Genomic DNA, 22,481 nt, shown 5'->3' with positions numbered 1-22,481 from the left:
TTAGCAAAACCATCTTCTGAGGCACAAAATACCATTTTGCAAGAAGTGATCAGCTCTTGATTGCACAGATTTTTGACACTGTTGGAGAAGTTACTTACCTTGTGCAGTAACTGGAGAACTTCGAAATATGCCCCCTGTGGGTGCTCCACATGAGGTGTGCCTGCACCCTGAACCTTGATCTAAGTTTTTTTGGTAGCATTGTCCATGAAGCCCATGCATGTGCCCCGCAGATCCCCATGTCCTGTACCAAGGCTATATGGGGCTGTGCACGTGAACCACCCTCAGTTCCTCCAACACCACAAAGTTCCACTGAAGCAGAGGGGAAGGAGGGTGGGCAGTGGAGCACCCAGAGAGAGACACACCTTGAAGAACTGCAGTTACTGAACAAGTAACCTCTTCTCCTTCGAGTAGTGTTCCTATGGATGCTTCACTTCAGGAGACTTCCAAGCAATATCCCCCTTAAGGAGGTAGGAGATTTGGAGTAGAGTCCAATACAGAAGAGAACTGCATTGCCTACAGCAGCATCTGATCTAGCTGCAAACACCAAGACATGATGATTAGAAACCATGAACAGAGTACCAAGTTGCCACTGCAACTGGTGCATCCTTAAGTAAGGCTACAGAAGTACTTGATGCTCCTGTGGAACGTGCTATCACTCTCAAAGGGGTTGAACGTGAGTTCGGTTGTAAGAAATTTTAATATATCCAGAGATCTACTTTGATAACCTCTGTTTTGAAATGACCAAACCCTTGTTTCTCTCTGCAGTGGCTACAAACAGTCTAGGAGATCTTCTAAATGGTTTGGGCCTCTCTCTAGATAAAAGAGTAATGCCCTCCTGACATCTAGAGTATGGAATATAGCTTCTTGACTAGTCCAATGTTGTTTGTAGGTTGAGAGTTGCAAGCCAATCCCCTAAATATAACAAGGGAATTATTGCTGCAAGGGTCACCATCCTGAATATCTGCTGTTTTACATATCTGTTGAGAGACACGGGATGTAAAATTGGCCTCCAGGTTTGGACATCAGGAAGTACTTCGAATAGAATCCCCTTCCCCTGTGCTAGTACAGGACCTGGTTCCATTGCTCCTAAACACAGAAGAAGCAATCTCTTGCACCAGCAACTGATTGCAAGAAGAGTTCCTGAAGAAGGATGGGGAGGAGGAATGGGTACAAGGGATGGATTTGAAATGGATAGTTTACCAAGATGTTACGGCTTCCAAAACCCATTTGTCTGATTTTATATTCTCCCATACAGCCCCAAAAGGGGAGAGATGACACCTGAGAGAAGGGAGGGGTAGGAGGTTGCAGGTGTAATCCTCTGTCTGTTGGATGGTTGACACTCTTGACCACACCATCAAAACTGTTGCTTGGAGGACGTACATGGCTGAGGAGATGTAGCTGTAGCTGAAGGAATTTTTTCTTAGAATATCTTGGCTGGGGGCTCAGATAGCCTACGATAAGTTGAACAAAAGGACTGGGTATGCTCTTTGTGCCATCTGAGACCAATTACATCTCCTTCTAATATAGAAATATAAATCCCTAAGGATAACAGCATGGTTTTCGAGTCCTTTAAAGTGTGGAGAGATGTATCCATCGAGTCCACAAAGAGCTTGCCACCATCAAAAGGAAGGTTATCAATGGTACTTTGGACCTCTCTTGGGGAACCCAACAGCTGAACTCAAGATGCTTTTCTCATGACCACTCCAGTGGATACAAACCATGATGACATATCTGCAGCATCCAAGGAGACACAAAGTAATGTATTTGCCAAGAGTTGACCTTAAATTGTTCATGATGTTCTTCCGGCAAGTGCTCAACAAACAAAATAAATTTGTTGTAACTTAAATAGTTGTATTTGGCCATGAGCACGTGATGATTTGCTACTCGGAAGCATGGCTAACGAGTAAGACTTGTGACCAAAAAGATCTAGTCTCTTGTGGCCCTTACTATATGGGGTGGACTTCAAGCTATGATGTCTGCCTTGTTCATTAACAGCCTCCACTACTCGGGAATTTGGAGCTGGGTGAAAAAAGAGAAACTCTGATTCCCTGGCAGGGACATAATATTTTTTATGCGCTCTCTTGCAAGTTGGGAAACCACAGTTACCACACTGCTTAACAGTCTTAACGGGCTCCAACTGGACTGGTGATCCTCAAAGATGTCAAAGTGTACAACATATCCAGGAGTTTATTGTTAGACTCTTGAGTCACTTAACGGTATCTGAAAGGATGTCTGAAATTTGCTTAATCAGTTCTTGAAACTGCCTGAAGTCATACATCAGAGAGAGCGGTGGAGGCATCACAGCCTCATCAGGTGATGAACAGGAAATATTAGTAAGTGGAGCCACCTCCGTACCCATCCTTGCTCCTCAAAGGTCTCCTCCTTTGGCATAGATAGTAGTAAAGCAGGTTGATAATGGGTCCTTTTCTGCTCCCTCATGTGGTATAATCACTTCACTGTAAATTGCTGGTGACAGAACACCCAAGGGTACAAGGAAGGCCTGAGGTGGCATAGGTGGAGGCATCCATCTGTGTTCCTGCCACGTTGGTCCTAATTGAGGTCCAGCTTCCTTCATTACATCAGTATAAGAAGGAGAATGATGTGTCCTAGACTAGACAATGGAACGGTGCAACCAATATTTGAGGGTCTGAAGAGTCCTCTTCCATACAGTCCAACGGAGGAGAGAGCTGTTCAGCTTGAAATGTAGATGGGGGTGAGTATGTAGCGGGGTCAGTGACAGAGTCTTGACACTGACAACCTTCCCCTCCCCCCACTCATTAACAGAGGATACTCTGGCTCTGAAGATATTAGCAGGCCTTTAGGGTGCCTAAATTGAGGTACTGACAATAACGAAGATGATGTCAAGCAAGAACCTATGGAGGATGGCTTCAGTATGGATTCAGCTAGTGCTGAATGTCTGGCATAGGTGTAAGTCTAATCTAATTCCATCAGTACTGTAGATGGCCAAGTGGTCTTTGGTACCATTGAGTTTTGTGCTACCAGTACCGAGTGCTGTTCAGGTATGGGTTTAAAACTTGTCACCAGTGTCTGCTGCTCTGGGTACTGGCACCTGAACTGGGCAAAAAGTCTGTCAGACAACCGAGACACAAGGTGGGTGAGGTAATATTTTTTATTGGACCGACTTCTGTTGGTGAGAGAGACCCACTTTCGAGCTTACACAGAGTTTTTCTTCAGGTCTGGGAAACTAACTCAAAGCGTCACTGCTAAACACAAAATTTGAACAGATTGCTGCAATAAGCCATAAATCGGTATCTCTATTCAGTCCATGATTTTTAGTGAGTAGCTAGACATCGGATTTATGGCTTATTGCAACAATCTGTAACCCACTAACAACCCCCCACCTTTCCTGCTTATGACTGGAGGTGTGTTAACAGGCAACTTCACCTTGACTGGTCCCTTAAAATAAGCGTTAACTACTAATGCTAAACAATCTGTTTAAATCTTGTGTTTAGCAGTGACACTTTGAGTTAGTTTCCCAGACCTGAAGAAAAGCTCTGTGTAAGCTCGAAAGCTTGTCTCTCTCACCAACAGAAGTCGGTCCAATAAAAGATATTACCTCACTCACCTTGTGTCTCTAAGATCCTGGGACCAATATGGCTACAACAACACTGCATTAGACAAAAGACTCCTCTTTGCTTTTGCAGTATTAGAATCACCTGGAGTTTGCATGCAACTCTTTTGCATGTTGCATGCAACTCTGCATGTTGACTCTTATGCGTCAGTGACCTCCAACAAAATCTTGATTTACTCCTTATACCCTTCTGCTTAGAAGCAGATGTCAAGGCTACCTCCACTGAGGATTTTGGTACCTTAGATGTATTTAGTGCTATGGTACTGCCTCCATCTCTAGCAGTTTCCAATGACCAAGGTCTTGATGTGGACAGGGCACTGGTGGTACTGGAATGTCTATGTACAGTGTAGTCCTCCGCCCTAGGATCCAAAGGTGGTCACAAAGCTTGCTTCATCATCAGAAGTTTAAACTTGATCTTGCACTTACTGGGGATACATGTTATCTCCCAAACAGTGGAGACACGGGGAAATGTCAGTCACTGAATGGTAATCACTGCACTGCGGGAGAAGCACCATTTGAACCCAGGAGAGTGTGGCATTCCTGAGTAATATAATAAAAAATGACCCCTAAAAAGGGAAAGCTATTAACTGCTATCTAACTACATAGTAATAAAATGTTTTTTTCATTATTTAGTTAGTTAAAGGAAATGAAAATAAAAGGAACAGCTGTTCCAACAGCTATAGAGACTACAAGGTAACTAACTAATTATAGAATACTAGAGCGAACAGGAGCACAGTAGACTCCGTCTCTGGCCGAAGGCAGTTGAAAAGGGCCCGCAAAGCCGCATGTAGCCTCGGCATGGGACAAGATGTGTGGGACTCATGCACTGGTCCAGCAGGCACTAGTACAAAAAAATCTCCAATCAAGGGTGTAGGCGCACCTAATGTGAATCACCAACAGGGACACAACTGGAAAAAGAAATAAACGTTACTGTAAACACAACACAGATACATATATGTAAAAGCATACTGGAACCTACTGTCTTTCCTGTGCTCTGATAATTTCAAATAGTGAAGCATTGGAGTCAAATTGTGTACTGTTGATTTAAAATATCAGTACACATTTTTGCCTCTTGGTGGCAATGAAGATTTAAAATCATCTTGAAAAACAAAAACAGAGGTGAGACAAGGTAGGTGAGGTATCATCTTTTCTTGGACCAACTTCTGTTGGTGGAAGGTACAAGCTTTCAAGCTTCATAGAGCTCTTCTTAGATAACAAGAAAGTATTACTGATACTGTTTCTATGCACAAATACATGAACAAAATCTCCAAAGAAAACAACCACAGAAGATATGTCTTAAAAAGAAAAAATTGAACTTAAAAGTTGTCCCTCTGGAACCAACTTTTTGGAGTTGAGGAAATGTTAATTTTGTTTATTTGGAAAACTGAGTCATTTATGTGTTTCTCATTTTAAGACAAGTTCTCATTCTAACACAGTTCACATCAAAGGTTAATTTTTTGCCTTGCAGAACCATTGGTAAAAAATAGTCAATGTGGATACGTTTTATAGACATTTATAAATCAGATCCAGTCTGACACAACTATTGTTTTTTGCCTCAGGTTTATAATTGATAAAGAATTTTATATAAGCACTGTTCTCCCTTTAAAATACTATTTGCTTTGGTTTCAGAAGAGTAACACTCCCAAGTGACACCTATACTAGCATGGACTAGAGAGTAAATATATCAATGAGATTAGCAGTACAAATAAAGATGAATGAGATGCAGTACAAATATGACATATAAGAGTCAGCCCAGTCAAGCAGCAATAGCATATTTGTTCCTGGTGAGTCCCGAGTTTGGAAAGTGACCAGGGTAACTAAAGATCAGTGGACAGTAGTTTCAAGAGTACCAACCATGCTTCTCTTTAGCAGGCTCAGCTGATGAGTAATGGAATAACAGTAACAGTGGCCTCTGAGGAGAGTGTGTATTCCTCTTTTCCAAATGAGGAGATTAAGATTGGGGACAGATCAATAACCGAGGGGGGGCGGTGTTTTAGAGGAAAAACAGAGGTTTTGGGACAGAACATATATTGTCTGTGCTCCAAGTGCTTTGAGAGGTGGAAGGTTAATAGTGCTTGCAGCAAAACCTAGTCCATAGACTAACGCTGATATCTTACTGGAAGCAGTTCATACTTACTGGCAAATGTTCAAGTAAGGGAGTTACACTTTCAGACACATATATTATACTTCCATCTGTCATGATTGCTAAAAAAAAACCATCAAGAGCCTGAAATTAAACATAATGGGCAGTTAAATGAAAAGGAACATAGTACAATGCACATGACAAATCAAAAAATCTATATTTAACATAAGAATGAAGGCTAGATTGATTTCATTTTACTTACTCTAAAAACAATGAGAGCATGTGTTATCACTAATACCTTTGAACGTCATTTGTACTATATTAGCTTTACCATTATAATTTTTCATACTGTTGTGTTCTCAAAAAGCCATCTATAATTTACAAAACTTTGGTTAGGAGATAGATCTAACTATTGGCAGGTTTGTTTCCCTCTTCTCCCACCCCTACCCTACTAGAATTCTAGTCTTTAAAAAAAGAACATGGAATGACAAGGAAGCAAGGTAGTGCTAAATGGGAAAATGGAGATTGAAAAAAAGAGAAAATAATAATAGGCATAAAAAAATCGGAGAGAGGGAAGAGGAAAAAGGATGAAGGGTAGAAAGAGAAGGAGGAAATAGTAGATTTCAATTATTAAAATCTCTGAAGTTCCAATTCTTTCCTAAAGAAACTCCATAGAAAATAAATATTCACCACCTCAGTTTAAAATTAAGAAATGGGAAGGCCATGGGTTTTAATAAAACTTACCTGTGGCTGCTTTAATTAGTGGTTTAAAATTTGAGTAAGCTTTAACATTCCTAATTAAGAGCACAATTCTGGCATTCTTGTTACTTGGAGTAGTACCTGATCACCCAAAATAATAGTAGTAGTCCCACTGATTTCAGTGGAAATCCTTATCCTTGCATGGTAACATACCATACCACTTCAGGAGAACAGAAATGGAGGTAGTGAGGAAGTAAGTTTAGCAACACCCCCTCCACCAGTTGACATATGAGAAGCCTTCTCCCCTTCCCTGGGTCAAGAGGGAGGTCCTGGGCCCATGACTTGCATTTGCTGAGCTAACCGCCTCGTTACCAGCACCCAAACATCATTGGTGTTGTTACTGAGCAGGGGTAGGCTCAGTAGGCAAGGGTAATAGAACAGGAGTTGGAGCAGGTGGGGACAGGACAACAGGGGAAGGGGCGTTCTCCCTCCTGGGATTCAGAGGCACCTAACGCTCATCTTTTCTAGGCCAAGGGACAGTCCCTTCAGATGTACCCTGCAGCCCAGCAAATGAATCACTGAGCCTGCCCCAACTAGTAATGTATGTGATAAAGGGAGTCCTGACAGAATACCACAAAGGACCCCTCCAATCTCCAGCAGCAATTGGATGGTGACTTCAATGTCTATGGAATAAGAGCATGTGACTGAGGAAGAGATACTTGCACCCCAGAGAAGGAAGACTAAGAGGGGAGACCAGTTTCCCCAGGGATGAGAGGGCAAGCAGGAGGGTAGCACTGGGGAGAAAGGACGGGACAGGAACTAAGCATCACTGTATTCTCAGGTCTTCCAAGAGCTTGAGGGAAACAAAGAGACCCCCACCAAAATGCCCTTCTGCACCGCCTTCTGGGCAGCAACCTCTGCTGCCAGGAAGACGACGACCTTTCTGTACATCTTAGAAGCCATCACAATGTCCATGGGCCCCACCATCTGAGCCTACACCTGCACACAGGTTTCGATGTGGGATGAGGCGGCCACTAGGAGACAGCAAACACAGTGCCTCCTATTCAGGGAAGGGAGAGGGGGCCCTGAGTGCCATAGATGGAGAAGGAGGAGATGACAGCAGCAGCAGTAGTGGCAATGGTGGATGGAGGGGCCACTGCAGATGGTGATGGGGCAGTGGGTAGGGCTGTATGCCTGTGGAGCTGAAGGGTAGGCAATCCCAGAGCTGATGGAAGAGACAGCACAGGGAGGGTGAACACTTGCCAGTAGCTGGGCCATGGCAGTAGCAGCTGCTGCAATGGAAGAAGCCAACTGGGCAGGGCTCTTTCCCTTTTTTCTTGCCCTGGCCCTTCTTGCTGACTGAGCGGGCCACGTTGTTGTTGATGGGTTTAGCAGCCAAGTCCTTGCCTGTGCCTTTTGCTACCACCCAACTGGGGCAACGATGGTGCCGGCAGAAATATGGGTGGTAGCCACAGGAGTGGAAGGGGGAAGAAAGCTGAGGTGAGAGGACCATGCAAGATGAAGGGGAGGCAACAGATATCCAGGGCAGATAAATGGAAGGGATACAGTTATCAGATAAAATGGACTGGGAAAGGATTGGAAAGAAAGCATCCATTATGGGAATGGAGGAAGGGGGTTCGAGGCTCCTACATCTGGTATAGTGGGGAGCCAACCCACCTGCTTTTATAGCCCTCTTAACGTTCAGACAAAGGGAGGGTGGTGGGGGTCAGGGAGCAAGTTGGAAAGAGGGAGAAGTGACAACAAGAGATGGTAATGTTTAAGGAAATGATGATGAACTATATTGTACAATTTATTGCCAAATAGTTCCAGATATTTTAAGTGATTAAAGCTGTGGCTTTATTCCACATCCACTACCTACTGTCTTTCTTCCAATGGGGCTGAACAAAGGATGGTCTCATGGTTAAGGCAGTCAAATAATGCCTGTGAGAACCTGATTCTATCCCTGCCTCTTCCACAAAGTTCCTAAGTGATACTGGGCAAGTTGCTTAAACCAGATTTTTCACAGGTAGTCATTGTTTCTGGGCACTCAACTTGAGATCCTGGGGTCTGATTTGCATAAGCGTTGAGCACTCTCAGTCTCAACAGAAGTCAATGGAAGTTGTGCTTTGAACATATGAAGTGGTACACAATGCTCAGCATTCTGAAAAATCAGGTCCTATGTGTAACAAATTGTAAACCCAGAATTAGTTTATACTTTTGTTGCCAGTATTGCCCCTCTTGGCCCAAGTGGTTAACCCATATTCAGGGCCTCACATATTTGTTTCCCCTACAAGGAGAAATGAATGATGAGTCAAATTTCTTTGTATAAACACAAAATTGCAGGGAAGTTCTGTTCCCCTGGAACACCATTGAAAAACAGCAGGCAGCTTCCTTGCTTACAGTTTCCTAGTCTGCCTCTGCAACCAGCTCTGTGCCCCAAGAAGCTCTGTCTCTCTGCTCCCTCTCAGGGCCACGCTCACGAGTGCTTCTCTTACTTTCTACTGGCTTTCTCCCAGCTGTTTGGATTTCTAAACAAGATAATCTTTTAGCTCTTTAAGTGCTTGCTGTACCTCATCTGTTAGCAAGTTCCAAGTTGGACAAAACTTTCCTGAAGGGGAGGAAGTGTTGCCTAGTGGACAGAGCACTGGACGGGGACTCAGGAGAACTGGGTTCTATTCCCAGCTTTGCTACTTGCCTGCTTGGTGACCTTGGGCCAGTCACTTCCTAACTTTGTGTTTCAGTTTCCTCATCTGTAAAATAGGTGTAATTACACTTACCTTCTTTGTATGTGGTTTGAGATTTATTGATGAAAAGCACTACACAAGAGGTAGGTATTATTTTGACCGGCATCTCTCTGTGCCTCAGTTACCCATCCGTAAAATGGGGATTATACCACTCCCTCACTTTCCAGGAGTTTTGTCAAAATTGATGCTTATGAAGCAGTCTGATATTATAGTGGTAAGCACCACAGAAAAGCCCATGAGGAAACTAATAATTCAATCTTCAGAGCAGAATTTGAATAGTGTGCAGTAAATAAGGTCAAGGGCTACACATTAAACACCACGGAGGGGGGGAAACAAAATAGTGAATATCTGCTCATTAAGTGAGCCCTTCCCATTCTATGCACTAATTGAGAAAAAGTAATATGTGATGATGTAATTAAAGACTGTAGCATAATGCATATGCACAAGGGTTTGAATTAAAGTTTCACAGGCAACCTTAATGCATTTCCTAACTTCTGAGCACTTGACTTTGCAACCTCAATAATCTGCTTTTTAACATAGGTTTTTTGTGGGTAATATGCAGATACACAATGTACATTTTTTATTATGCATACTCTTTTTACAAGCTATAGCCACACTTCCAATCAAGAAGAGAATATGTTGAATAGCTTTGGTAACTAGCATTTGGTTTAAGCACAAAAAACTAAATTAACACCGCCATAAAGGTACCAGTCATCTTTGTGTATGCCTTTTTAAAAATTATTTCTAATTATAGTGATTAGAAATATTTTAATCCATTTTAAAGAACAGTTTTCATAAACTTAATAGTACGCTTTTGTACTTACAGTATATTATAACACATTTAGTTAAAATTACATTTGTAAAGATACTTATTTGCAGATTTCTAGGTAGATAGTGTTGCAATTAAAATATGGATTTGGAAAGGAATACCATTAAGCTAAAAGATTCTATCATCACATAGTGATAGTTTGCTAAGGAGAATCCTCTCTTTTCAAAAAGAAAGAAATAATAATGTACCTCCAACATTAACTGTGTGAACTCTTCATTACTAAGGAATGTAGGTTTCCAGTCCTGTCGAATTTCACTGGCATCTGACTGTGCAGTGATTTCTGTAATCAGAAAAATATATATGAATATTCATTTATGATTCACACTCCTGGAAGCAATTACTTCACACCGCTGAATTATATGAATTAGGGGAAAGCTCTTTAGTCTGCTGTAATTTGAAGAAGGAAAAAAAATAGCCAGTTTTTTCCATTCCCTTCTGCCGTCCACTCATCATACCAGAACGTTAGTTCCTGGAAGGGTGATTAAAAAATGGAAAAGTTATCCAACAGCATGACAACATTCTGTCTTAGAGAGTAGGTAGACAATGCTAGGAGAAACTTGTATTCACACAGCTGCAGTCAAATCACCTTGTGCTGTGATTCTGTCAGATCTCAAGTTAACATACTGTTACGCTGAATAAGAATTTGGACAATAGCTCTCCAGGAAAAACCTGTATGCTTCAGAGGTGGATTTGATCATATCACAGATAGCACTGTTCCCTCCAAGACCTTATTGAACTAATGCCCCATCATGTTGGGGGCACTGCTCTGTTGGGGGTACCATCTTTTTTCAAGAGACATGTAGACCAAAGTTCTGATCAATTTTGGTCCTTAATAATCCCATGGCACTTTTCATAACAGACTATTATAACTCTTGTATCCTGGTCAACTCTAGTAATTCTATTCTGCCTACTAAAATTCTCCGAGTTTCAGTTGCATAAAGTAACTGTCACTTTCTGTCCTAAACTTGAGCATTATTGGTGGTGTGCGCTGGAAAATAACTGTTGTGTTTCAACTCCAGTGGTGGATGAAGTGGTTTTTCGGTGTGCAGCTATAAAACACTCTAGGATGTTTGTATATTAGGTTATTTTGCGTATTTCCTCTTAATGCATTTTAGGATCTTTAGGATGTGTATAAAAGTGTACGTTTTTATTATAGAATAATGACGTCAATTTGTTTCCTACAGTAAAATGGCTTTACAAACAGGAAAAAGGAAACGCATATACTGGAGTTCAAATCCTTGTTGCACAAAAATAGATGCCATATTCAATTACATAAAGAACCCTATGGATGCATATTGCCACAATTATGAAATGGGCCCCAATTTTCCAATCACTGGAAGTATACTCAATGTGACACTGGAAAACAAAGTGATATTAATCTGTAAACAGTATAAAGTTCAGAAACAATAATAAACAGTTTGTTTCACTTGGATAGCTTCAGAGGAACTTTAAAAAATATGTCTGAATGTAGTGCTCTTAAAAATGAATGACTTCTAGGTAATGCTAAAGCCAAGAAGAGTATGGAGTAGCACTGTGCAGGCTTTCCTATGGAGTTTAGCCAACCCTCAGATCTGACTTAAACATTCTAGTTCTAGGCCTCTATGGAATGGAAACTGCCAGTTGTATCAAGATCAGTGCATGTCGCTCTGGGGTATGACCGAATGTGAACTTTGCCCCAATAACTGATAATAAGCAACACGCTCTAACAATTCACCATCTCCACAATACTCCTGTTTTCAAATCCCTGGGGATGGAGAGGTTGATATCCAGCATATCCAAAAGGTCATTAGTTTTAGACAATTTTAGACAGAGAGTGGAGGGAAGGAAGATCATGGCAAATACGGAACACTACACAGAACATCCTATAAACCACCCCATCTCATTTGTACCAGCGGAGCTTTAGCTCCACTAATCACAACTAATGACATGAAAATAGAGGTGGTTTTTCAAGCAGGTAAATGAGACAAAGAGTTTAAAATTCACCTGGAAACCCTCAGGAAGCCAGTGCAGGTCATCAAGCATGGCCTGAATACGCGTGTGGCAAGACATTCTGTTTAATAAAAAGGCTGAGCAATTCTGCACTAGCTTCAGTTTCTGGTCGATTTTAAGGCCATGCAGAGTAAGTTGAAGTAGTCTAATCTTAAAGTGATAAAGACACAAATGACCACCAAAGCAGAGAAGAACAGTCACAACCTCCTGGTTGTACTTAAATGATAAAAAGCTGTCCTGGCTGTTGATGTACTTGATCTTCTAATTGCAGCTCAGAGTTTGACCAGATCCCTAGATTGTAAATTTGAACAAATGGTGGGCCCATATCCTCCGTTAGTGGGGCAGGTATTATTCTCACTATGTTTGTTAGTGGTCACATTTTTGAAATTGCATTTTAACACAAACTTCAATTTCCAATGTGTTTCTTCATTTGTGAAATGGTTAATTTTAAAAATAATTCTGATAAAGGAGGCAGTTTATTATTTACAGCGTGGTACTGATTCAAGTGCACCAATCTGGTATCAATTGTACTAATCCATTACTCTGGAAGCTTACTTGTTTATTTCAATTTGAACAAAACAAGAAAAAATGCCTACCCCAGATGTTAAGTGCCTGAGATATCTAAGTTATGGTTTTCTACTGTCACGCATTACCATAGCATCTGAGAGAGCCTTCCATGTAAAATCAATAGCAATAATCTCTAGTGAACTTCAGAGAAACCCTTGCACTTCTCTTTTGGGGCAAAGTCTCTGATTCAAGCATTTTTTTGTTGTTGGTTGACTGATTAATTTGTTAAAGAGGTGGTTTTTACTTTTTTTAAAATGTTTTGGGATGCCAATGTTGCAAACAACCATTAAAAATACAAGCAATAAAATCATTATGAAACAAAACAGTAGCATATTTCACCTATTTGTAATAACTAGTCAATAAGAAAACATTACAAAAACTCCAGAGTGTCCTTGGAGATAGGGGGGTTGAAACTAGATTTATTTGTTTCTGTGTTTTCAGAAGTATCAATGTTAAACATGTCTTAGTAATATAGCACAGAATGGCTAAACATTTAATGTTATTAAATCTATTAATACATGCGTGCATGTTTTCTCTTTTTTGTTCCATTTTAACTGTTTTAATGGTATTGTTCTAATAAGCATCTGCTGCTATTAGGACAGTAACCATAATACTCAAACACAGGACATACAACAGGCATACAAGCATAACCATGTGATGAAAGTTGTATTGACAATCACCATATGAACATGTGGATAAGTATATGTATGTATCACCTTCCCACCTTTGGTTGTTATATTATCCATCTGTTTCACATGGGTTATATTACCCTTATCTATTTCTTACTTCTCCACCTCCTCCTGGGAAAGAGAGTATATTCTGCTCAAAAGTTGCCGAGGGCAACTTCTCTTCATCATATCCCCTGGGTGTTACCTAGTAGACAGTGTTTTGTTTCAGTTTTCTTGTTTTTGGCTAGCATACAATAAACTCTGAGCTGCTGAGACTGGAAGGCTGACTTTACAGTATATTAGTATAATGAGCATGTATAATTAGGAGTACATTTGTAAACAATTTTTTTTTTAATCTCACATCTACCAGCATGAACTGCAAGGTGCTATATTAATGTATAAAGAACAAGAAGAAAAACTAGGTGTGGGGGAAGCCATGGCTGTCTTAAAGACTGAGAGAAAATAAGATACTTTTGAATCAAACTCAACCACCGTGGAGAGGAAGAATCATCCATCCTGTTAATATATTATTAAACTTCCTTAGTTTAGACACTGGAATGAATAAGGGCAATTTTCTCAAAGCAGAAAATTCTCTTGTCATACTGAAGTTTCTTTAAACTGAGGATTTCAATGGAATTAGTAAACTACACAGAAAATAACTTAGCAGACTGACAAGAAAATGCTAATCCTTCAGTTTATTCCCAGAGATCAGACACTAACAGTACTATAAAGCAGCTACTAAAAATCATTCAGAAAAGTGACACAAAAGTAAAATAAAAAATCCTAATTTCTTTCAGAAGTCTGCCCAAGAAGTAGCTTTAGAATTATTATGTATGAAAGGGATCAACAACATAATACTTGTGAATGAACTAACAAGACACAAAGAGACACAGGGCACGTCTACACAGCAAAATAAAAAAAAAAAACCCACAAGTCTCAGAGTCTGGGTCAGAGTCTCAGAGTCTGGATTAACTGATTCCGGCTCATGCTGCGGGGCTAAAAATAGCCATATAGACATTCGGCCCCAAACTCTGAGACTCACTGCCGTGAGCTGTGGGTTTGCATTGTTGTTTTTTGGGTGGGTTTTTTTTCTTTTCTTTTTTCTTGCTGTGTAGATGTATTCATAGAATTAAATGGAGACTTCAGAAATTTTTAGGATTTGGAAAATTAACAGTACAAAAACAAACTATAACTAGGATTTTGGTGCACTTTGTACAGTGCTAATCTATTCATACAACATTTTCTTGTCTTGGTTACTTATTGAGTGACTAAACAACATACTCCATTTATGATGTCTGTATGTGGAAATCCTTCATCTGTAAAGATATCCTTTGTACAGCTTTGGTTTGGGGAGCTCTTTTGCAGGTTACTGGGGAGAATTAAAGGCCTGAACCAAAACCCAATCGAAAGACTCCAGTTTTCCAGCTGTCTTGTTACACCACAGAATTACCTTTGTGCTTCCGTAAAAAGTCAATGCTTTTCTGCAGTACAGTGGATTTATCCATCTTCCGAGCATTACCCGGAAGCATGGAACCAAGCTCTTTGATGAGAACATTAAACTGATCTCTACGTTTCTTTTCAGACTTGTTTCTAGACACTCTGAAAAAGACAAAAATGGAAAGCATGTTATAAAAACAAGCAAACTGGGTCAACAATATTTCACAGAAGACAGGTTTTAATCAAATTTTCAATTTTGAATGAGGGTTAGAGGAGTCAGCTCTTACAAAGGTGTATATTACTGATAGTATAAATTCTGTGAATATAACAATGAACATCTACTTACAGATTAACACCAAAATGAGACAAAATTTGACAACGGCAGCAAATATAACCATTGATTCAATATTCCTCTAATAGCCAAACATTTAACCATTCATTTGTGGTCATGATACAAGTGTTAAATATATGGAGGACTTAGGAACGTTGACAAAAATTCCTCAGCTGTTTATTTTAAAATTAGGCTACTATGCTGTCCTCTTACCTGGGTGATCACTAGTCACTGTAGTGAACAAGGATGTTAAATAGAGATTTCAGAAACTAAGTCATTTCCAGCAATATGCACTCCTTCCTTTTGTCTTGCAGTGGGTCAGCAGGAAAAAAAAGGGGAGAACTGATCTAATCTGGGCACTTGACTCTGGTGACTGAGAACTTCTCCAACTGTCCACAGCAGCAAGGGCCTATTTCAGTGATGGCCTGAACCACTAAAACGGGATGCTTGCCACGTATGCCTTTGTGCCTATTGGTGAAGATTGGGGGGCCACCCATATCCTTCTGGGGAGCATCTGCAAGAGCAGAAATCCACTGGGGTCTGAGGCACAACAGCCTGTTACTGGCCAGCCATTCTCTAAATCAGCTATAGGCAGGAAGAAGTGGAGATTACTCATGTTCCAGCCGAAGTCAATTTGAGCCTTGAAAGACTTTTACCACCATAAAAGAAATCTGAGAGTCCAAACCTATTTGTGACTTGAGCTAGTAACCTGGGAAGAGGTTCTATTCTATACAGTACTGCTATTCAGAGATCATGCAACTTGGATTGGAGCTCAGGCTTTCAAGCCTGGAGTGGGAGTGGGGGGGTCTGTGGACCCGGATTGGGAGGCTCAACTCCCAGAAGCAGTATAGACATACCCTTGGAGTCATGACAGTGAAGGCTGTGTTTGGGTGGGATCCTCCATGCAAGAGTTTCTCAAAGAACTCAAATTTGAAATTGCGGAACTATTAACTATGGTTTGTAACCTGTCCTTTAAATCAGCTAGTGTACCCAATGACTGGAAGATAGCTAATGTAACGCCAATATTTAAGAAGGGCTCTAGAGGTGACCCGGCAATTACAGACCGGTAAGTCTAACGTCAGTACCAGGCAAATTAGTTGAAACAATAGTAAAGAATAAAATGGTCAGGCACATAGAAGAACACAAATTGTTGCGCAAAAGTCAACACTGTTTCTGTAAAGGGAGATCATGTCTTACTAATCTATTAGAGTTCTTTGAGGAGGTCAACAACATGTGGACAAGGGGGTTCCAGTGGACATAGTGTACTTAGATTTCCAGAAAGCCTTTGGCAAGGTCCCTCACCAAAGGCTCTTATGTAAATTAAGTTGTCATGGGATAAGAGGGAAGATCGTTTCATGGACTGAGAACTGGTTAAAAGACAGGGAACAAAGGTAAGAATAAATGGTAAATTTTCAGAATGGAGAGGGGTAACTAGTGGTGTTCCCCAAGGGTCAGTCCTAGGACCAATCCTATTCAACCTATTCATAAATGATCTGGAGAAAGGCATAAACAGCGAGGTGGCAAAGTTTGCAGATGATACTAAATTGCTCAAGACAGTTAAGACCAAAGCAGACTGTGAAGAACTTCAAAAAGATCTCACAAAACTAAGTGACTGGGCAACAAAATGGCAAATGAAGTTTAATGTGGATAAATGTAAAGTAATGAACATTGGAAAAAATAATCCCAATTATACATACAATATGATGGGGGCTAATTTAGCTACAACTAATCAGGAGAAAGATTTTGGAGTCATCGTGGATATTTCTCTGAAGACGTCCATGCAGTGTGCAGCAGCAATCAAAAAAGCAAACAGGATGTTAGGAATCATTAAAAAGGGGATAGATAATAAAACGGAGAATATCTTATTGCCCTTATATAAATCCATGGTAAGCCCACATCTTGAATACTGCGTACAGATGTGGTCCCCTCATCTCAAAAAAGATATACTGGCATTAGAAAAGGTTCAGAAAAGGGCAACTAAAATGATTAGGGCTTTGGAATGGGTCCCATATGAAGAGAGATTAAAGAGGCTAGGACTTTTCATCTTGGAAAAGACGAGACTAACGGGGGGTTTGATAGAAGTATATAAAATCATGAATGATGTGGAGAAAGTGAATAAGGAAAAGTTATTTACTTGTTCCCATAAGAACTAGGGGCCACCAAATGAAATTAATGGGTAGCAGGTTTAAAACAAATAAAAGGAAGTTCTTCTTCACTCAGCGCACAGTCAACCTGTGGAACTCCTTGCCTGAGGAGGTTGTGAAGGCTAGGACTATAACAGGGTTTAAAAGAGAACTGGATAAATTCATGAAGGATAAGTCCATTAATGGCTATTAGCCAGGATGGGTAAGGAATTGTGTCCCTAGCCTCTGTTTGTCAGAGGATGGTGATGGATGGCAGGAGAGAGATCACTAGATCATTACCTGTTAGGTTCACTCCCTCTAGGGCACCTGGCATTGCCCACTGTCGGTAGACAGGATACTGGGCTGGATGGACCTTTGGTCTGACCCAGTATGGCCATTCTTATGTTCTTAAGACATCCATTGTCACAGGGAAGGAATAAGCTGCCCATTACTCGAAATAAGAGTCTTCATATACAGGGACAGCCATATTTGAACTTGAGGCACAAAGACTCCTTTAACCAACACCTCAAAGTAAATAACCCATATGTGAAAAAATATGACATAACCTGAAATACAAACACAACGGGGAAGTCCTGTTTTATTGTATGGTTACAAACACATAGTCACATTTTTATTCTGTTAATATAGTTGGATTTACCAAAGCAGTCAAATAAAGGACATTTTAGCATAAGCCAACTTAAAAAGACTACCTTTTTGCTTTATCCTTGTCATCTTCTTCCACCAGACCATCAAAAATACTACCATCATCTCTACAAGAGAAAACACAGACCAACATTAGAGCACACTAGTCTCTCACAGACTGCTAACATTATGAAAGGAATACGCAAAATGGCAAGCAAAGGTAGCTTATCATTCAATAGTTCAACTAACCCAAGATATGGGAGCACTGTTTTATTGTGATCTAAGTTTTATAAAGCCAAACAGCTTCCATGAATCCACCTACTTTATAAGTTGTTGCCTATAGTTTACTAAAACCCTGTATTTTGAAAGGGCTGACATTTCTAAGATATACCTCAAGTTATTTTCAGAATATTTAAGTTTTTAATGAGATACCTCACAAACAATCCTCTCTGCATACTTAGCTTACACTACCCTGTGTTAGTTTTAAATCTTTTTGAACAGTACCTTTGCTACGTCCTTCCAAACAAAGGAGAGGACAAAATCACTTTGCTATAAGATCTTTGTTGTTTGTTTGCAAGCCCTTAATTTTAATTATAGGGTTATTTATAGTAAAAAAAATGCATCCTTCATATATGGTAATAAATTATTAAGCTTAGAAGGAAGAGGAATGTGCTATATTTCATCCCATTATGTTATTCTGCAAATACACAATTTAAAATGAGCTATAAATAATATTCCGAATATCACTCTAAAACACTACACAATGCCTCATTTCGACTATAGCAATTCCTTTTACAGTGTTCCTAAATCAGTCTCTAAACATCAGACATCAGAATATACTCTTTCACTTAAATAGGACCATATTGCACTTTATTCCCCACATCACTTCTTTTGTATTTATTTTGAAATGCAAATCAATTCACTCCTGGTTTTCAAAACCACCGCATATTAGACTTTCTCCATCTAACCTCTCTAACCTAGTCTACTAATTTCCATGTCTACTTAGTACAGTCCTCCAATTTTTGCCTCCCCATAACTTTTCAGAGTTGGGAAAGTTAATCTGTGACTCTTCCTTCCTTCCTTCGAGATATGAAAACACTTTCTCTCTAAATCTTACCTTGCACTCATCTCTCTCTCTAATTTGTGACTCTCATACTGTAAAGTAATTTGTGATACTGTGAATAGTAGATGCTAGTAAACAAACTGTTATTCACCTTCTCATAACTGTTGTTCTTCGAGATGTGTTGCAGATGTCCATTATACTAGAAGGTGTGTGCATATCCTGTGCACCCAATACTGGAGAATTTTCCTTAGCAGTACCCGTAGAGGCGGCCCTGCCCATACCTCAGCTCCTCATGTTCGGAGGAGAGGGTATAAAGAGCAGAACTGCTCTGAACTCCTTCAGTTTTTTTGCACTGGAAACGAATGGCAGACTATGATACATTGGAAGAGGCGGGCGGGTTGTGTAATGGACATATGCAACACATCTCAAAGAAGAACAGTTATGAGAAGGTGAATAATTTTTTTTTCTTTTTTGAGGTCTTGCATATATCCATTACGCAATAGGTGACTCCCACGCTGTGACTCCAAGGTGGTAGGGTTCCGAGGCTCTCTGGAAGAGGGACTGTAGTATTATCTTCCTACATTGGCATCTTCCCTTGATATCTCAGCCAGCGCGGAAAGTCTGGTGAATGTATGTATGGAAGATCACATCACTGATCTTCAGATAGTCATAACATGGACATGTGCCACAAAAGCTGCAGAGGCTGAATGTGCTCTGATTGAGTATGCTGTCACCTCCTCAGAGGCTTTACACATTTGGCAGCATAACAGAGTGATGCTGCTAGTGATCCACTTTGAAAGTCATTGTAATTGGTTAACCTCTCTATGCTCCACAGAGCAAACAGCTGTGAAGAAACCCAAGAGAGCTTTGTCCTATTCAGGTAAAAAGCCAAAGCTTGATGCACATCCAGAGCAAGCAGTCTTTGTTCATCCTTGTGGCTTTGGAAAGAAAACTGCTAAATATAGTCTGATTCAGGTGAAATGTGATACTACCTTTGAGAGAAATTTAGGATGCAATCTAAGGTGAACCTTGTCTTCATAGAAAATGGAATAAGATAGATCAGTGCCAAGTGCATTTACCTCTTGCACTCTATCAGTCGAAGCAATGGTCATAAGAAGGCTACCTTAGCTGAGATGCAGATGCGGGCAGGGAGCTAAAGATTCAAAAGGAGGATCCATAAAGGAGGAGACAACACTAAATTCAAATCCCAAATTGGCACTGCATCCCAGATAGGTGGGAACAATTAATCTAGACCTTTCAGGAACCTGGTCATGATAGGATTAATAAAAACAGCTGTACCATTAATTTGAGAGTGAAACACTGAGACAGTGGCTAGATGCACCCTAATGGAGCTGACAGCTAGACCCAACTGCTTAAGATGCAAGAAGTAGAACAGAATTGTTTGAATGTTAGACTGAGTCAGGAACACATTATAGGAGGTTGCCCAGATGGAGAAGCACTTCCCACTGACCCAGGTAAGCAGTTATTGTAGAAGGTTTTCTGCTATTAAGGAGGACATTCTGGACTGTCACTGAGTAGTGTAGTCCTGTGCATTTGACCACTGATGAACGAATGTTGTGAGACGCAACACTCAAGGATTTGGGTGCAACACCTACCCATAGTTCTGCTTAGTGGCAACAACAAGTGACCTCAAGTAACAGTTTGCATAAATCACAATACCATGGCTGCCTTAGCCAGGCTGGAGCTAAAATGATCATTCTGCCTCGACTTGTTTCAGCTTGAGAATGAACCTGGGAATCAGGGCTCTAGTATATACACACACCAGGTCCTTATCCTATGGAAACAGGAAAACATTTGAGCTTGACCCAGCTCTGTGACCTGCTCTGGAACAAAACCAGGGACGCTTCCTGTTTTGCCAAGTCGCAAGCAGATCTACCATCAGAAACCCCCTATGCCAAACACCAAAGCTAGAATGGCTGTGTTGCGAGACCATTCATTGTCTAAATTGCACGATCTGCTCAGGTGATCCACCAGGCTATTTTGAATACCTGGCAAGTGAGAGATCCTGAGAGCAACTCAACTCCATATGCATAAATTCCACAGCTCAACCGCCTCCTGGTAGAAGTGGTCTGACTTGGCACCCCCTTGTTTGTCCACATAAAACACTGCTGTGGTGCTCTCGGTGACCCCTTGGACTGCTTCGTGGCCTGTGGATGTCTGGATGAGGAAACCGAGGAAGTAAGAGGCAGAGGTCTCCCTCTCTGAAAACTTTGTTTTCTTTTGGAATGGTCAGCATGATGGAAGGAATAATGCTGTCTAGGCTGGAATTGAAGATGAAATTTTGCCCTCTTCATAGCTGGAGTGTAGAGGCCCAAGGGCTTTAAAACTGCTCTATGGTTCTTAGTGTGTGTAAAGCCTCATCTGATGTGGATGAGAACAAAGCACAGCCCTGAAAGAGAAGGGCCTCATTTGTCTGTTGTATGTCTGCAGGCACCCCTGAGGTCTGGAGCCAGGTACAAGGGCGCATAGTCATTCCCATAGCCCTGGCAGCAGAATCTACATCCAAGAAACCCTGCAGAGCTGATTGAGAGACCAGACGACCCACCACAAAACTACTCAAACCTCTAGGATGAAACCTGGCATTTACATTCCATTAATTTTGCCACAGGTGAAATGAAGGAAGGAGTTTTCCACAGTATCTTAAATAGCCTGCATAATTGCATCATTTGTAGGCAGGGCTACCTTTCCTGTCATAGCCAGATGCACAGGGTCAATCAGTTGGTGGGTATTCTCCTTCACAAGCTCCACTTGTATACCAAGAGCTGGCATTCTCCTTTAAGGTACACCTTAAAGGTAATCTGGGACCAGGGAGGACACATCCAGTATCAGGGCTTCATCAGGTGATGAAGATGATGCATGAAGGGGAGGCAAGGGAACATGCTCCCAATGATGGTCCTACAGTATTGGATTAGGCTATGGGTCTGAAGCGGGTTGAGGTAAATCCTGTAATTGCGAGTCCGCAGGCTGATGGGTACCAACTGTCACAGGCCTCTTAGTACCATCAGAAAAAGATTCTTTCCTAAGGGATCTGCTTCTGCGAGGTAGTTACAATGTTGATCTAGATACTGGCGAGCATCCAATAAGGTCAACTAGGAGGCTGGTACAGTAATGGGTTCCAGCTGTGTCTGGCCCAACCATCTCAATTCCTGGCTCTACTCTTCTCAAAACAGTTAACAAGAGAAAAGGACCAGGACACCGCTGTGGACTTTTGGTAGTATGAGACTCAAAATCCCACCTTGAAGTCTGATGAAGAATCAGAGTATTCCAAGAGCCATGGTGGTGCTGTACTGGGTCTGATCCTCAGCAACAGTTATCTGGACCTATGCCAGGAATGTGACACTGAAGGAAACATAGGTTTCAGAGTAACAGCCGTGTTAGTCTGTATTCGCAAAAAGAAAAGGAGTACTTGTGGCACCTTAGAGACTAACCAATTTATTTGAGCATGAGCTTTCGTGAGCTACAGCTCACTTCATCGGATGCATGCCGTGGAAACTGCAGCAGACTTTATATACACACAGAGAATATGAAATAATACCTCCTCCCACCCCACTGTCCTGCTGGTAATAGCTTATCTAAAGTGATCATCAAGTTGGGCCATTTCCAGCACAAATCCAGGTTTTCTCACCCTCCACCCCCCCACACACAAATTCACTCTCCTGCTGGTAATAGCCCATCCAAAGTGACAACTCTCTA

The 22,481-nt window shown here is 41.0% G+C and overlaps 1 protein-coding gene across 5 annotated transcripts in view; it reads right to left on the bottom strand.

The window, feature by feature from the left end:
- Positions 1-22,481, bottom strand: part of CLOCK (clock circadian regulator) — a 95,141-nt gene that overhangs the window by 27,012 nt on the left and 45,648 nt on the right. For all 5 annotated transcript variants that reach the window (XM_077815614.1, XM_077815615.1, XM_077815613.1 and 2 more), the window contains 4 exons: positions 17,773-17,832; positions 14,622-14,770; positions 10,136-10,227; positions 5,730-5,819 (listed from right to left, as the gene is read on the bottom strand). In XM_077815614.1, the coding sequence (XP_077671740.1) occupies positions 5,730-5,819; positions 10,136-10,227; positions 14,622-14,770; positions 17,773-17,832 (391 nt within the window). The remainder of the gene's footprint in view (positions 1-5,729; positions 5,820-10,135; positions 10,228-14,621; positions 14,771-17,772; positions 17,833-22,481) is intronic.

The sequence above is a fragment of the Eretmochelys imbricata genome, chromosome 4 (genome assembly GCF_965152235.1).
Source record: "Eretmochelys imbricata isolate rEreImb1 chromosome 4, rEreImb1.hap1, whole genome shotgun sequence".
Taxonomy (NCBI): domain Eukaryota; kingdom Metazoa; phylum Chordata; order Testudines; family Cheloniidae; genus Eretmochelys; species Eretmochelys imbricata.
This window is presented reverse-complemented; position numbering and strand designations above follow the sequence as displayed.